Source organism: Ostrinia nubilalis, chromosome 3 (genome assembly GCF_963855985.1).
Source record: "Ostrinia nubilalis chromosome 3, ilOstNubi1.1, whole genome shotgun sequence".
Taxonomy (NCBI): Eukaryota; Metazoa; Arthropoda; class Insecta; order Lepidoptera; family Crambidae; genus Ostrinia; species Ostrinia nubilalis.
In genome coordinates this window covers 8,719,426-8,735,709 of record NC_087090.1, presented here as the reverse complement: position 1 = coordinate 8,735,709, position 16,284 = coordinate 8,719,426, and the positions used below count along the sequence as shown (strand labels likewise).

The window sequence follows — 16,284 nt, the reverse complement described above, 5'->3', positions numbered from 1 at the left end:
AGCTGTAAATTGAGAGGAACTAACAGATATCTGATTTCAGAAAAGTGTTCATTCAATTCCAAGAATTTCACTATAATTAAAACATTGTTGACCAGACATCGATACAAAGATGCAACAATTTATTTTTGATGAACTTATTAAATGCTATGACTGTCCATCTAAATCTGTTTCATCTGTTAGACCTCATTTCGGTTGATAGTTAAAACCAAATGTGAAAGCAGTTTCATTCCAAGAACTTTAGTGAGTGATTTATCTTTATTAACAATAAAGAGTATCTGGTTAAATTAATAACGTGGATGCAAATGTCTGTTTGGAGCGAAATGGGATTGCGCAGCGAGCGGAGCCTCCGCCGACGGTTTAATTAATACCAACACGCGGCAATTTGTGCTTTAATAACTATCACTCGATATCTCGTCATCTGCCTCTCATATGTACGCTCACGTTTAATCAAAACAATCATTCGTGCACAGTAGTTAATTACTTTAAATTAATTGCAGCCAAATTCGTTCCGCGTTTTGTAGGTCTTTGTCGGTGTAATACTGCCAAGACTAATATAATGGAAATTGCTCTCGATGGCCAATTATCGACATTTAAATGAAAATCATCTCATAATTACCTAAAAATGTTGTACGTTATAATATTCCTGGAAAAACATTACGAAAACATTAGATAGAGTAGGCATTGTGAATGAGGAAATACGAGGAAAAACAGAAAGCCTTTACAGAGTACGAAATTCCTCAAATTACGTAAAGTAGATTTGTATAGAACTGTGCTATCTTCGGTTATATCCGTTTATAATACGAGCAGCACGCTGAAAGAATGAATCAGTCCACTCCACTCCTGAAACCGACATCTGTTGTGGGGCATGTCTGGTTAATAAATCGACATCGTTAGTTCTAATTTGGTAGAGTGCGTAACGCTGCGGTTAAAAGGCCCAATGAAAATAAACTGCATAATAACTTTGCGATTTCCTGATCGACCTACAAACGGAGGCCTGTTTTCGATCAGCTCGATGGTCGTCCCCGTCTTGAACGCCATGGTTAAATGCGGAGTATTTACGGCGCGCCAATGCGCCACGTGGTGGTGGGCAATAAATAATAACTTACTGCATGCAGATAACAGTACTAAAAGTTATTCATACCAGAGACGGTTGATTGACTGAATGTTATTATAACTACATTTATATGTATAGTTAACTATGTAGGTATGTATATTAAAAACACACTTACCAAGCTGGGTAATCGATTTGTTTGTCAATTAAAGTTTTAAGTTAGGTTACCACATCATTTTCTTGAGCTTTGTATGATGTTCTAAGAATCTAAACAAGCATAATTGCAGGTAAGCTAAACGATTTATACCCGTCGAACACGACGCCAACAAAGGCTTGTTGAATTATTTTAATTTACTAAAATACCAGGCAGTAGCAGCAATAAGCGAGATATATTGGTGAACTCCCTTCAAATTAATAACGTTTCTTGCGGCACCCAAAACGTTCTGAGAAAAATGAACCCTTCAGTTAACAATGAGCTAGTTAACTTCACGCCTTTTTTATTTCACGTGAGAACACAAGTCCAGGTAATGGATACTGATGGTGGTTCTTACGGAATCTCATTAGGTGGCGAGTGAAAAATGCGTGCGCTTGAGACCGATGTCCGCTGTAACTTACGATGACCGACGGCTCTACATTGCCTACTCTATGTCTTGATAACACCCTGAGGAGTTATTGTGAACGTCTTAATAACAAAGTTAAGTTTTCTGAATTAATCATCATTCATAATTTCTAAACTTGTATAACTTTACGACTAACCTAAGAAAACGTCATTACTTAAATTACGCAGTTTTTCATTGCATGTTGTTTGTCTAAAATAGGTATAGTAGATTTATGAGTCACATACCTACATAAAAATAAACGAATACCTACTTAACTTGATAATTTCCTAAAAAACTAGTTGGTTTTTTCCACAAAAATTAAGGATAGATACTTCAGTATCTATTAACAAATAAGTAGAGCTTATTTCACGGTCCCAACTTCCACTCGTAGTTACGTATTTGGAAAGGGTTAGATGCGGAGAGCTTTTAAAAGATAAGTCTACTACGCGCAATTTTTGACATGACATTCCTACAATCTCGCTACATACTTTACCTACTAAGTTTGTGTGGGAATGTATGAGAGTAATTTTACCTCAACATAATATAATGTGTACAACATTTTGTAATTCCTGTTTAGAGTTTTGTAATTATGTTCATGCGGATATAATTACACACAATAATAGTCAACAAACGTCGTAATAAGCCCAGTATCTTACTGCTAGTGTACTTAAACGTGAAAGTGGTAAGGCAGGAAAGCCACGATAATATTTTAGACTTAAATGAAGTTGAACCTTCATATTGATGTTATGTCACCAGAATGCTGTTAACACATGTTCCGTATAAGCAGATGATTTCATTTCCCTTTAAAATGAATCTTAATGGCAAATCTAATATCAGAAGTACTATCATTATCGTATTATGTAGCAGCAGCTGCTTATTGTTCTGTCACTTAAATTGGATTGTTTACGGCTAATTGAGTTAAGGCCAGTATCAGTTGAAGGATTTTTTTTTTTTTTTTTTTTTTTTTTTTTTTTTTTTTTTTTTTTTTTTGGCTTTCGCGGTTTGCGTTTAGCCACAACGGTGTGGGAGAAAAGGTTAGGAAACGTTTAGGTAAAAAACAAACCGGGGTGGAGTACAAAAAGGGATGAGGATCAGGTTGGGAGGTGAGAAATTAAATAATATAATAAAATTATTAAAATATATGTATAGAGGAAATTAAGGCATGTTAATATAATATTATAAGTTAATTAAAGTTTAATATTATTTGTAATCAAATATTCAGAAATACATTTATAAATATCAAAGTCATTTAAACCAAGCAGGCAAGATATAGAAGTGGGGAGAGGGACACGGAGGGCTAGGAGGGATGACAAAAAGAAGGAGCGATCGTGAATCTGGCAAGCAAAGAAAATGTGATTCAAATCACCTGACTCCGTGCCACAGTCACACACATCATTTTCGATTATATTAAGCCTTGCTAAATGAGCTGGGGAACATACGTGCCCCAGTCTCATGCGGATAATGCTTGAAACAGAAAATTTATCAAGATCTGTTTTGAAAAACCAAGGTTTTGTCGGTATACATGGTTGGATCAGTTTATAAGCTTTACCTTTACTTTGACTACTGATGTTCCACTCCTCATGCCATTTTTCACGCATATAAACTTTAGGTAATGCAATTAAATCATGCACATAATTTTTGTAGGGAAAAATGTCACCAACAGTCACAGCATTATTAGCTAAAGAATCAGCTTTCTCATTACCAAAAATATTACAATGTCCAGGAATCCAAGCAAAATTTACTACAATATCTAACAATGAGCAAGTAAGTAACAGTTCTCTACAATCAATAATAATAGGGTAAGAAGAATTTGATTTGAACGGGAACTTAACTAATGCTTGTAATGCACTTTTAGAATCACTAAATATTACAGCTTTTTTAAGTTTCATAAGTAAAATATACTCCAACGATTTGAAAATGCCAAAACATTCTCCTGTGAAAACAGATGATTCAGGTGGCAGTTTAATCATCTGGTTAATTTTATATTGGGTGTGGTACACACCTACACCAACATGTCCACTGTTCGAATGTTTTGAGGCATCACAATATAAATGATGCCAACCGTCCCACTCATTGTCTAAAGTCATATTAAATTTTATATTTGCATGAATATCGGACTTACAAATATCTATATCAAATTTAACATTAGGAGAAAGGATTAAAGCATCATAATTTGCACAGAATACAGGTAAATACATAGACTTGTGAGTAGGAGCTTGTAAAGAAAGGAGTTTTCGGAAACTAATGACTAGACATGGTGGTGTTTTATGAGACCAGTATGGAGAGTTTTGTACTTGTTCAGACAACGCTTCTAATTTTGAAAACAAAGGATGGTTTGATAACTGAAAAGCTCGAAATAAGAATTTATCACAGAGAAATTGACGGCGAAGTTTTAAAGGCGGGTCAGAACATTCAACTTGCAGTGCGTTAAGGTTCGGACAAACCAACGCGTGCAGCGATGGCGATGGCGATGGCGACCACTGCGCGTGCAAAAGTTGTTTCACACTGCCGCGACCGCGATGGCGATCACTGCGCGTGCAGGTTGTCACTGTCACCACAACTGTCACGCATATTGTCAATCACGCCTATTCGGCAAAATGGAAACTGAATTAAATGATTTGTTTGGAGCTTTTGATGCAATTGAGACAATGGAAACACTTTTTCACTCAAGTTTATTCAAGCGGCCATATATTATAGAATGAGACAGGATTACATGCGCTATAAGTAGTAGGTATTGGTTACTCATAACCAAGCTATATTTCTGGCTTCGTTTGTAGTCCCTAGAGCCCTAACAATACCTTTTAATTAGATTTAAAGAAAGGTTTGATAGGAAGGAGGACTGCACTAAGGCTTTCTTGGCCTCAGTGGGGGAAATGAAACACAACGCGGACGGTTGATATATGGTTTATTACTGTTATGCTATTGCTATATACAAGATTTACATAATGTACACAATTCAATGTGTCCAGTCCAATGTGCCGTCGGTGTAGAGTGCCTACGGTGCACGTTCGTCCAGGGTTCATGGGCCAGTCGGCTAGCATGTTGTAGGTCGTGGTCGATGCTGACGTGCTCGTACAGTATCCTTGTGGGCAAGTAAGATTATAACCAATTCATCTTTTCCTTGAGGGTAAAAATTTGCCCCCATTACCTTTTACCATTGTCGTTCTTATCGTTAAATCGCACAAAACTACACAGAACTCAACACAACATCTATCAAAATCAATTTTCATTTTCATTTTTGGTGCAACAGTCATCTTGACATTTACTTTTTTTAAGGCAAAGGAAATTACATTATGCACCCAAACCACAGAGTACATAATAGTCCAAATATCTTTTTTGTCTTTAATAATAACCCAAAAATACAAAAAGAGTCAGTTTTGATCAACTAGGTGTTTCTAGTGGCACTAAATTAATGACTGAGACGTTTGATGACTCTAATTAGGTTTTTATTTATGGCATACTTAGAATAAATTGCTCTAGGGCCTTTGAGAAAGCTGCAGACATGTACATTCTCAATTATTTTGTTCTTCAGATAATATCCCAATTTTACTTATGAAGTTGAAGAAGCAGGTTCTCGAGAAAACTAGAATAATTTGTTTATTACATAAAAATAAATTCTGATATTGATACTTTATTCTAAAACCTTTTTTATTATTCAAGTAGGTCAGACTAGTGGTATGTTATGAATAATTCATTTTTAATTGTGTAAAAACTTTTTAACAGATCCTACTTACTATTTATTACATCGATTTTAAAAAACAGAAACGTCACAGTGACAAATGTCGCGATGATCGCTGATCGCTGCGTGCAGACGCTTCATAGATCGCCGCGACCAATGACAGGACGCGTTGATGTGAACACATCGCTACAAATTCATACACGCTGTCTGGTCGCCATCGCCATCGTCATCGTGCACGCCGGCTGCACGCGTTGGTCTGGTCTAACCTTTATTCGGGCTAGATTTCATTGCCCCGACTACTATTCTGAGTGCTTTTGTCTGGATGATATCAAGCTTTCTAATTCCTACCATGCTACAGGGTTCTAAAAATTGAGTGCCATAATCAAGAGAGCTCCTAATTAAGGCATTATAAATAAGTTTTAAATTAAATGGGTGGGCACCCCACCATACTCCAGCTAAACATCTTAATATATTAAGTGTACGCTCACATTTAGCACTAATATTATACAGATGTGACATTCCAGTAAGTTTTGCATCCAAAGTTATACCTAAGAACTTGGCCTCATTATTAACCGGTATACTTAGATTGTTATACTCAACTAATACTGGAGGAGGGCAACGCATTCGGGAAAAAAGTACAACTGAGCTTTTCGCAACAGAAAGACTTAAGCCGTTTTTATCTAGCCATGACTTAAGTAATTGCAGAGAAGAGTTAAGTGATGAACATAACTTTGCAACGCTTTTACCAGAAAAGTAAAGGAGAAGGTCATCTGCATATTGCAAAATACAAACATTATTGTTAATAGAGCATTCTAGATCCGACGAGTATATATTGAAAAGTAATGGGCTCAAAACAGACCCTTGAGGTAGTCCATTCCATAAAATTCTAGATTTTGTAGAATTGTCACACACAATATTAATACTACGTCCTACTAAAATATTTATGATGAAATTTATTAAAATACAAGGAACATTTAATTTTATTAATTTGTCTCTAAGGATTGATAACACTACGTTGTCATAGGCGGCTGATATATCCAGGAATGCTGCAAGAAGGTGTTCATTATTTGAGAAGGCTAGTCTGATGTCGGTAATAAAAATGGCAATACTGTCAGCAGTGCTTCTGCCTTTTCTGAAGCCAAACTGGAAATTACTCAGTAGACCTTTACTTTCTATAAACCATTCAAGTCTATTCTTAATAAGGTGCTCAGCTAATTTTAAAAGAACAGAAGATAATGCTATTGGGCGATAAGAGTCAACGTTGGATGGAGATTTATTTGGTTTTAAAATAGGAATAATTTCTTGAATTTTCCAATGAGGAGGAATGTTCCCGGACTGCATTATAAAATTTATGAGGGAAAGATAATAAGTCAAAGTTGAATCATTTAAATTAACCAGGAAAGAATAAGGAATTCCATCAGTGCCAGGTGCAGAATCTTTTACATATGAAAGAATACCTTTCAGCTCAGAAAGACTGAAAGGATTGCCTAATTCAGAATGACCTGAATTAGTAGAAAACTGTTCATTTGGAATTAAAAGATATTGGGGGGCAAAAGAAGGGGCAAGGCTATCTAGGAATTTTTCAATTAGTGATTCATGAAGGAGTTTGGGTGTAGGAGCTTTATATGCTGAACGAAAACGCCTTATATTGGTCCAAACTGCAGATGGTGAAGTATCGGGGGAAATGGAACGACAAAAAACTCTCCAACTTTCCCACTTTTTCTGCTTAAATAGTTTTCTAGTACTATTAATTAAGTTCGATAGATTATCAAAATTTTCAGCTGTAGAATGAGAGGAATATAACTTTTCGGCTTCTTTTCTCTTTTTGATAGCGGCTGTACATTCGCTATCCCACCAAGGGGGAGGGGGTAATTTATTTCTATTATTACTTTTGACGGGAAAAACTTCATCTGCTGCTTCTAGTAAAACAGATGCTAGTGCTTCAGCACAATAGGTATAATTATCATTTTGAACTACAGGCAGTGATTGAATTTTTAGTTCTACTTTTTCTTTATAACGATTCCAGTCAGCATCTTGAGTTTTATATTTGAATCGTGGAGGGCGTCTAGTATTAATTTTATTAATATCAGGAAAAGAAAAAACAATTGGAAAATGATCACTCCCATAGGTGGAAGGGAGGGTAGACCAGGCTAAAGAGGAAGCAAGATTAGGGCTACATAAAGTTAAATCAGGAACACTCACACCTTCGTGCGGCTGGGTACGACGAGTAGCATTTCCAGTATTAAGAATACACAAGTTATTATTATCCAGAAAGTCTACAATTCTATTGCCATAGTAATTGGAATTGCTACTGCCCCACGACTGGTGTTGTGCATTAAAATCGCCCATGATAATAATAGGCCTAGAGATGTTACTAAGAATTTGTTCTACCTCATCATATATAGCAGTTGACGGGTGAGGAATATAAATAGATACAAAACTAGTGTTATTTATAGAAACAGCTATTATGGAAAAATCATTATTGTGTGGTGGGAGAGGAATATATGAAAATGGAATAGAGTGATGGACTAACAAAGCTACTCCACCATAATTATCATATCTATCTTCTCTGGCACAAGAGAAACCAGAAATTTTAAAATTAGAATCTGGACGGAGCCAGGTTTCTTGTAAAGCAATTAAAAAGGGATCAAATTCATTAATTAAATGTAATATATCACTTTTTTTACTGTTAATGCTTCGACAGTTCCATTGAACTGCTAGGGAGAACTTTACCATCAGCAATAGAGCTAAGGTCAACTACGAGATCATTATTTTGAAGGGCAACGTGGGACGGTACTAAATTAGACTGATTTAAAGAGGTAATTAGAGTTATTATTAATTCTTTAATTGACATATTTGTTAAGGTGCTTGAATTGTCATTTTTACCTAAAATATTTTGGCTTGGGCCAAACGGTGTATTATAGTCATTGGTCATATTTTGATGTTGTTCTCGGTCATAACTTTTGCCTGGGTTGAACGGAGATCTAGGTTTCTTTAACACAGTTTTTTTGTAAGAATCCCAGCCTGGATTATTATTAGGAACATATTTTAATTTTGAGTTCTGTGGAAGATTTCCAGAAGATTGAGAATGAGATTGAGTCGAGCTACTAGATCTTAAAACATCTGCAAAAGATTTACCGATTGGAGGATGCAATTTTAATGCTTCAGCATAAGTAATGCAACTTTTGGCCATTGTTTCCTTTATATTTTTTTGTCGTGTGTATTCAGGGCATTTTCTATTAGTAGCCTGATGGGGACCTGAGCACAAGAAACATATTACATTTTCCTCCTCAACATTACAGGTATCACCGGTGTGTCCAAGACCACATTTATAACACCTTGGAAGGGACCTACACTGACTCTTCACATGACCATAGCGGCAACATTGGTAACATTGGATTGTTGGGTAAATGTAAAGATCAACCGGCAAAGAGTTGTAACAGACAAAGATTCTTTTAGGAAGAACCTGGCCATCAAACGTTAATACAACTGTCTCAATGGGGACAAATTCTGACTTTCCATTAACAAAATTTTTCTTTTTCAACCTTCTAATTTTTAAAATTCTTCCACATCCCATTGGCACAGTTATATTATTGAGGATGTCCTCATCATTCCACTCTGTAGGAACTCCTCTGACCACTCCCATCCGTGTGATATTGAATGTTGGAATAAAAGTCTTGTAATTGTTTGATTTAAGCAGGTCATTATTAAGGAATGCATTGGCATCTTCAAAACGAGAGAAAGCTATAGAAATTCGATTTCTGCCTATTTTTTTCAGACTACCATCAACAATGCCTCTTATAGACTTTCGTTTTAGAAAATGTCCCACAGTCACGGGGTGCAGAGTACAGTTTTCATTTGGCATAGTTTGTTCTTTCTGTATATGAACAACAAAGGGCGCAACATCAGTAGCCTCATAAAAGCTTCTACTTACCGAATCAGGTGGAGTAGGGGTCGAATCAGATGTGTGGGACTGAGTAGCAACAGGAGTTGATGGAGTAACAAAAGGAATCTCATTTTCAACAACTTTTTTAGTATTATTTACGTTCTCAGTGTTTGCACAACAACAATCAGAATCATTAGGTACCTGGCTCAATGTAGAAGATTTGCTATGACGATTTTTACGCTTTTTATTACAGTGCTTGCAAACTTTACGAACAACAACTCTCTTTCTTTTAGAAGGGTTAGAGGTACTTTCAGATCCGTCCGTGTCCATTATAGAACCTTCCGTATCCATACCTGAATGAGCTGACTGACTACATGTTGAAATAGTAACAAAATTTGACGCCTGGGGGGTTGTCCCGCCAGGATCGTCCGGCTCGTTCATCACGAGAAAAAAAACAATTAAAACTCACCCAGAACTGCAGAGGTGAATGCTACACTACAATAAAATAATAAATATAACTTAAAATACTACTTAATTATGCACTAAACCACCAATCTGATCCTTTTACTAATTAAAAATTTTTAAGCAAGAAAAATGACGTCCACCAAGTACGACGTTTCCCGCGCTTTTCCAGTTGAAGGATATTTATCAGCAGTATCATTGATATTTACGTTCCGAGCAAGTTCATTAAATTAGGGTTAATGTAACGAATACGTCGAAAGAGTTAAGTGGCTGCTACAGACGCCGTAGTTTGTTCCCGGAGTTCGGTCGCTACATTGTATCGAACAGTGCAGTACAATTGAATTCTTAAGATTTTAATTTATTTACGACAAGATTGGGGAAGTTTAAATGTTGTGGAACTTTTGCAATCTTAACGGCAAGATCTGAATGTAATTTGGTTCACATTCTGAGAGATTTACATGTTCATAAATTTTGTTATTAAAAGAGGTAATTCAGATGTGGTGGAATGTTACTTGGCACGAGAAGAATAAACTGACTGATAACTGAATAAGTAGCTTAATTTTGTTAATTGGACCAACTGATACTGATAATTAAATATTATTGCAGGCTCTAAATTACGGCACCTGACACCACTGTTTGCTAATAATTTGTCGATAATAGTCCTTATCTACGAGGCTGGCACAGGTCTGCCTGTTCCGCAGATCAGTTTAGAGTGCGCTCTGCTGGCAGCCTGGCGCAGAGGTCGCGTCCCAGTAATTGGGCCACCGACAGGCGTGAAGCTAGGGCGAGCGCGAGCGTGGAGGCGCGAGGCGTGACGCCAACGGGCGGAAAGATCCACCTCGCATGGCGGCTACAACCCCAATTTGTTTGAGAAATAGACGATAAATTTCCCCTATATTTTCGGAAGGACCCGCCGTTTTTATGCGATGAAGTCCGAATAATACTTTTGTTCTTATTAGAAATTCCAATCTTGAAATTGGATTTTACTGGCTATTAAATTGGATCTCGAATTTATCTTTTCAAACTAAGTAAATAACTATATCTAACTAAGTAAATACATCTTCTTAAGCTTCTTAAGTGCTTAAGTGTATCTTACTGTACTCTATTATATGCATAGTGCTGAATTGCATGGCTTGCATTCTCTTGCATTGCAGCCTAGTGCTATCTCGTCATCGTAGATCAACGTTCCACACGGCTCAACGAGCGAGCTAACAGTGCCGGTGATAGGATTTATAATAAATAGCATTATCGGTATTACTCCGCCGCGTATGAAGATGGAAGATTGTGTTGTCGCGTTGGCAACTCTGTAATTTAGCGGGGGTCTGTGTGACCAACTTATGAAATATTACGTGTAAAATAGCAGGTACAGTTTTCTCCGGTACATCATTAAATCATTAGCGCGGTGAGAGTTTGAACATCTCCGTATTTTCACGGAAAACAATTACAGAAATTATTATGAATTTATCCTCTTCCCGTGTGAGCAAAGTATTGGTTTTGCTTGCGGTTGCGCCATTAATCTTTGGTGTGCAATTACGGTTAATAATTGCATATTTTTCTCAATGGACTATACAATAATTAAAAGCAAGGCGTTACTCTTCAAACTGGTTGTTTTAATAATATAATTTTTAATACCACCACTCACACCCGATCTTAAATAAGACTTTACTGTATTTATTTACTTTTGCATTAAATAAACCAATAATGTTTTCAAGATAAAGACAAAAACTTACACTTCACTGATAAAATCAAAACTACAACTTGTTGTTTCCAACAGTAAAGCTATCTGTGTATCGTAAGAGGCCCATTCAAAGGCAGCGATAAGGGATAGATAAACGCTTATTACTATAATAACTATAAACAAGTGGCCGAGTTTCTCGAAAATAGCGTTCGCAAGCACCATAGCCATACTGTACCTACGTTCCACATACCAGCCGAGCACCTGAGAGTCTGTAATTTATTCTGAATACGACTTAGGAAATCTAGCTGCCAGTTATGTCCAAGCTTAGAGATAAATCAACTGTGTGGCGTACTGCAATACCATAATGGCTCTAAAATAATCGAGGCTTCAATACAACACTAGTACCGATAATGGGACGTTCGATTAACATAATTTTACAGGTAAATCGATAGCTGATACAATAGAGATTAAATCTGAAGGTCGCCTAGTCCTATATAAACTAAGTAGTTGCTGAAACTGAAAACAAATATAGAGTCGATAAATTATTCTATCTGTTAATATAGTATCTTATCTATTCTATTTATGTATTACTAATTTAATTAGGTGATTGTGTAGCACTGTTATGTTACCTACAGATTGTAGAGTTAGTTTCGTCGATTTATCAAGTCCTAATTAGTTTTTAATGGGACTTCCCCAGGGCGAACAGAGTTTACAAAATAAATTATAAGTTACCAAGTTATCCTGTTTCTGTTTCATATTTACATTTTAGGTGCATTTCTCAATGGGTATTTTTTCATGATTATACCAGGAAGTTTTCAGCAAACTTGCGTTTCCATTTACCTAATAATTTAACTTAGTATGTCAATAAAATTCAGATTAACAATAGGTGGACTATATTGCGATACTGAGCTACAATTTCCAAGCTAGTATGGTCCCAGGGCGCAACAAAGCACGCAGATCGCGCGATGCGGCGCACAATGCCCGCAAATTGGCGCCTCGGGCGGCCGCGACAAACCGCCGCTATCCTTGCCACCTATCTATCACTTTCACTTTACATCTGCTTATCCCAATTTTCGTAGTAAATTGTAGCACGCCGAATATTTGGCTTGCTTTTGGGAGATTAGAAATGTGTAATACATAGGTAGGTACTCTGAAAAGCGCCCTATTATTTTTTGTAAATGAAAATTTTCTAAGCTTTCCGTTACGTTTTTGGTATCAACTATCACGTCTAATGTTCCTTTTTCAAAAACTGGATAAAAGTTAGAAAAACCCTGAGGCAAAATCTACTTATATGGACCTAATTAAAGTATTGTCTCTCTATTTATAACCCTTCCTTGAATTAGTTTAAAATAGCTCTAGAACTCTCAGGTTAGGTTAGCTAACCAGATGTAATGCCCCGAATGTGATCATAAGTAAATTTGGCAAACTCGAGAGCGTAGTTGTGTTACAAGGCCAAGCCAACGTTGGTGTTTGCACTTGGGTATTCTTTTTATTGCTATTACGTGGTCTATAAACGAATGTAATGACCTGAATCGAAACGGCTTGGCTGGAGGGATTTTAAAGCGAAAATATTTATTGTTCACATGAAACTACCATTAACACCTTTGCTGCGGCAGTAACTTTCTAATACTTTCCATTCCTTCGGTACAAGGTCAGTAAGCCTGGTATTAAAACTTACATTGTGGCGGCACAAGGCTTAAAGACCTTGTAATATTTAAGATATATTAATTTTATTTTTGGATTCATGTTAATAGATATTGTGTTTTTTTTCTTTGAATATTAATAATAATGTATTTATTGACATACACCTGAAGGCGTTCGTGAATAACTTGTTTAGTATAAAAATTATAGCTATTTTCAAAATACAAGGCTTATGCACCCTGTGCTGCACTGAAGTAGGGAAGTCTGGTGGGTATTCTAGGGATGTGAAATACAAATATCGATAATTTAAATTAAGTTTTAATAAAAATTTAAAAACGTAACAAACAAAGATGTTTTAATAATTTAGTCTAAATATTTTACAAAGAAGACATACGTGCATAAATACTTAAATAAGCTATATTTAAAGAAAACATATTATTTAATAACATTTAGTTACAACTTCAAATGTTTGTCACGAAAAACATTATTTAAATTAGCAATAAATCGTGTAGCAAATTAAATTATAATCAATTTGCAGTTTTGATTTTGTTTTTCTCTTGACGCCATATCGACATGTGCGTTTCTTACGAATGCGAGGCAACACTGGCTGCACGAAGCTAGCGTGGGGTGCGGTACCAGGTGCGCAGGGTACAAGGTGATTCGACCTGGTTTCGCATTGTGAAGACATTTTATTACTTTCATGCGGTACCAGGTCTATAAACCTGGTATTAAGGTAGGTACATCATTGGATTCTATTTTAAGAATACATCATAGATATATATTCATCACTTTCCTACACCGGACCCAATTGAAGTTATGCCTTTCGCACGACAAGGAAGACTATAATTTTCTTAGCCGCACGGTAAGCGAGACGTACACAAGGTCTATAGACCTGGTTTCGCACTCAACGTGTTAAGAATATCTTATCTATTTTCTTTGTAACTTTATGACAAAGTCTCAGAGCTTTAGCGAGGCGAAATAAAGGTTTTTCTGATTGTGTGTCGAAGCAAGATGAATAATAGACTGAATGTTGAAGCAATAAGCATCATATTATATTTTTATGTTTCTTTTCCTTTCTCGTAACGTGAGTGACGCGCCGTTTATTGCTGTTTGTATTCACATGATGATGTTTTTCTATTATTATGTTTATAATTTAGTATCCATTCATTCACTTCTTCAACTTTCATTGTGATAAAATAATTGTATACAATTTAATAAAATAACTGACGCCCACCACAAAGTAGTAAAGCCGGGCAAAGTAATAACTTATTGACTACAACAAATTGGTTGTTGCATCATGTATTAGTGGGAAACAAAACAAAAAATTGGGGCGAATAATTCCCCGGCGCTGTCCTGCTGCCCTGCTGCCCCGGGAGCGATTGACCCAGTTAATGGAGCGGGGTATCGTTGCAGGTGTCAGGAGCCGTGGAGCTGGCGGACCCAGCCAATGCTGAGCAGATACTGGCGCACTTGCAGAGCTCGGTAAGTGATCGTTGATTCTAAATTTTAATGGAAGTGATAAAATTCGGAAAGGTTCACTTTTAAGCCAGAGCCAGTGACGGTTTATTTATTTATATTATTTTCAATTCGATTCAATCTATTTTATAGCGTTATAGTTACTACTTAGGTGTTTTTACCCGACTACGACAGAAGGAGGGGTACTTTTAAACATATAAACGTGAATATAAATAAGGGAAGATAGAGTTTGTTGGGTTCAACAATATTTTTTTTATAATCCTACCTAAAGTAGCTTAAAAATGATTATGATGACGCATTAACAGCTAGTTCTAAACCTTATAACGAGAAGATTGAACCAGTAATTGCTATGAATGTTAGAGGAGTAAATTCTGTGAGTCACAATAACTAAAAGAAATATATGTACGTCAAGTATTATTTTATGAATGGTGACTCACAGAATTACACACAAAAGATACTTGACAAGCAAAGCTCAAAACGTGTTTTATAACTCTCAAATGAAAACATAAACAATTTGACACATTCCATTCATTTCCATCTAAATTCCAACTTTAGGGGCGGTTGTAAATATGGGTATTCTAAACAGGCATTTATTTTTGGGAACTCGCAAACAAGTCAGAACAACATATGAAAACACTCGTATAATATTGTACGAAAATGAAAACAATTTCATTTCCACGTAGCACGTTCGAGTTGGAATAAATACCATAACATAGGTTATTTTGTTCACCCACTTCAGGAGTAACTTTCGTCTTACGTATAGAATAACACGTAAAGTGTGATTCTTCGTAATACTCGTAGATGTTATGGACTTTATTCAGTTTATAAACTGTAATTTTAAACACAGATTTATGTTAATAAAACACTTACTTAGATATTCAGCCTCTACTTAATTGCCTTTTAATCCCCTGGCTGTTCTGGCCTCTACGCCGAGATATTTGGGCAAAAGAGTCACCGTTTCTGAAACAAGGAGATTGAGTTGAGTTTGATTGACAGAAAAGGCCATCCGCGGCGCAGCTTGCTTAACTTCAGTAGTAACGACTCAAGCACTGACCGTAACAAGCTCCCCCAAGCTAGTACTACCACTTACCGTCCAATCATAACTGTTTATCTACATATTTTATTTACTTGTCGAACCGATTGAGATCTAAAGCATGACAATTTTATTGATTCAGCGAAAAGACAACACAAATGAGCAGTAAGTGCAGTAACCATGCCATATCGATAAATATTACGAAGACCTAATGAAATTTTATCTCCTACATAACATACGATATCATAATTTATCAGACTTTAATGAAATTTTATGGCCGTCCACGCGAAAACATAAAATAAACTTTTAAACGAACCCTTGTACGGTATGTTAAACCGATAATTGGAGAAAATTTGAAGTATAAATGAATTTAGGATAATTATTTCGGTGAGCGGTCTCAAAGCGTCATTAAGTCGGCATATTCGGTGTTCAGGGCATCCGATGGGTCGGCGCGAGATACGGCTGATATAAGAGGCTCTTTGGAGCTGGAAATTGCTGATATTACCTCCCATTACGATTATGGGTCGTGAACAAGAAAGCGGCGCGGGCGACGCGAGCGCACGGCTTCATCCACTCCATTTTCACACCATTTGCTGAAAAATCGGGTCGTTCGCTGCAATGTGTTACAGCTATTCGAAGAACGCGATTCGGTCAATTTCGATTAAAGGCTCTTCTTTGAAATTCCATTAAATAACCATTACTCCTTCGAATTGCAGCACAAATTGGAAGTAATAACATGACTAACCACTTCATAAGTACATAGCTATATGTATAGGGGT

The 16,284-nt window shown here is 36.4% G+C and overlaps 1 protein-coding gene across 7 annotated transcripts in view; it reads left to right on the top strand.

The window, feature by feature from the left end:
* The window catches only part of LOC135087836 (tensin-1), a 126,339-nt gene that overhangs the window by 47,790 nt on the left and 62,265 nt on the right, over positions 1-16,284 (top strand). For 6 of the 7 annotated variants that reach the window (XM_063982654.1, XM_063982657.1, XM_063982656.1 and 3 more), the window contains one exon: positions 14,410-14,478. The exons of the other annotated variant lie outside the window; for it this stretch is intronic. In XM_063982654.1, the coding sequence (XP_063838724.1) occupies positions 14,410-14,478 (69 nt within the window). The remainder of the gene's footprint in view (positions 1-14,409; positions 14,479-16,284) is intronic. 7 annotated transcript variants of the gene reach the window in all.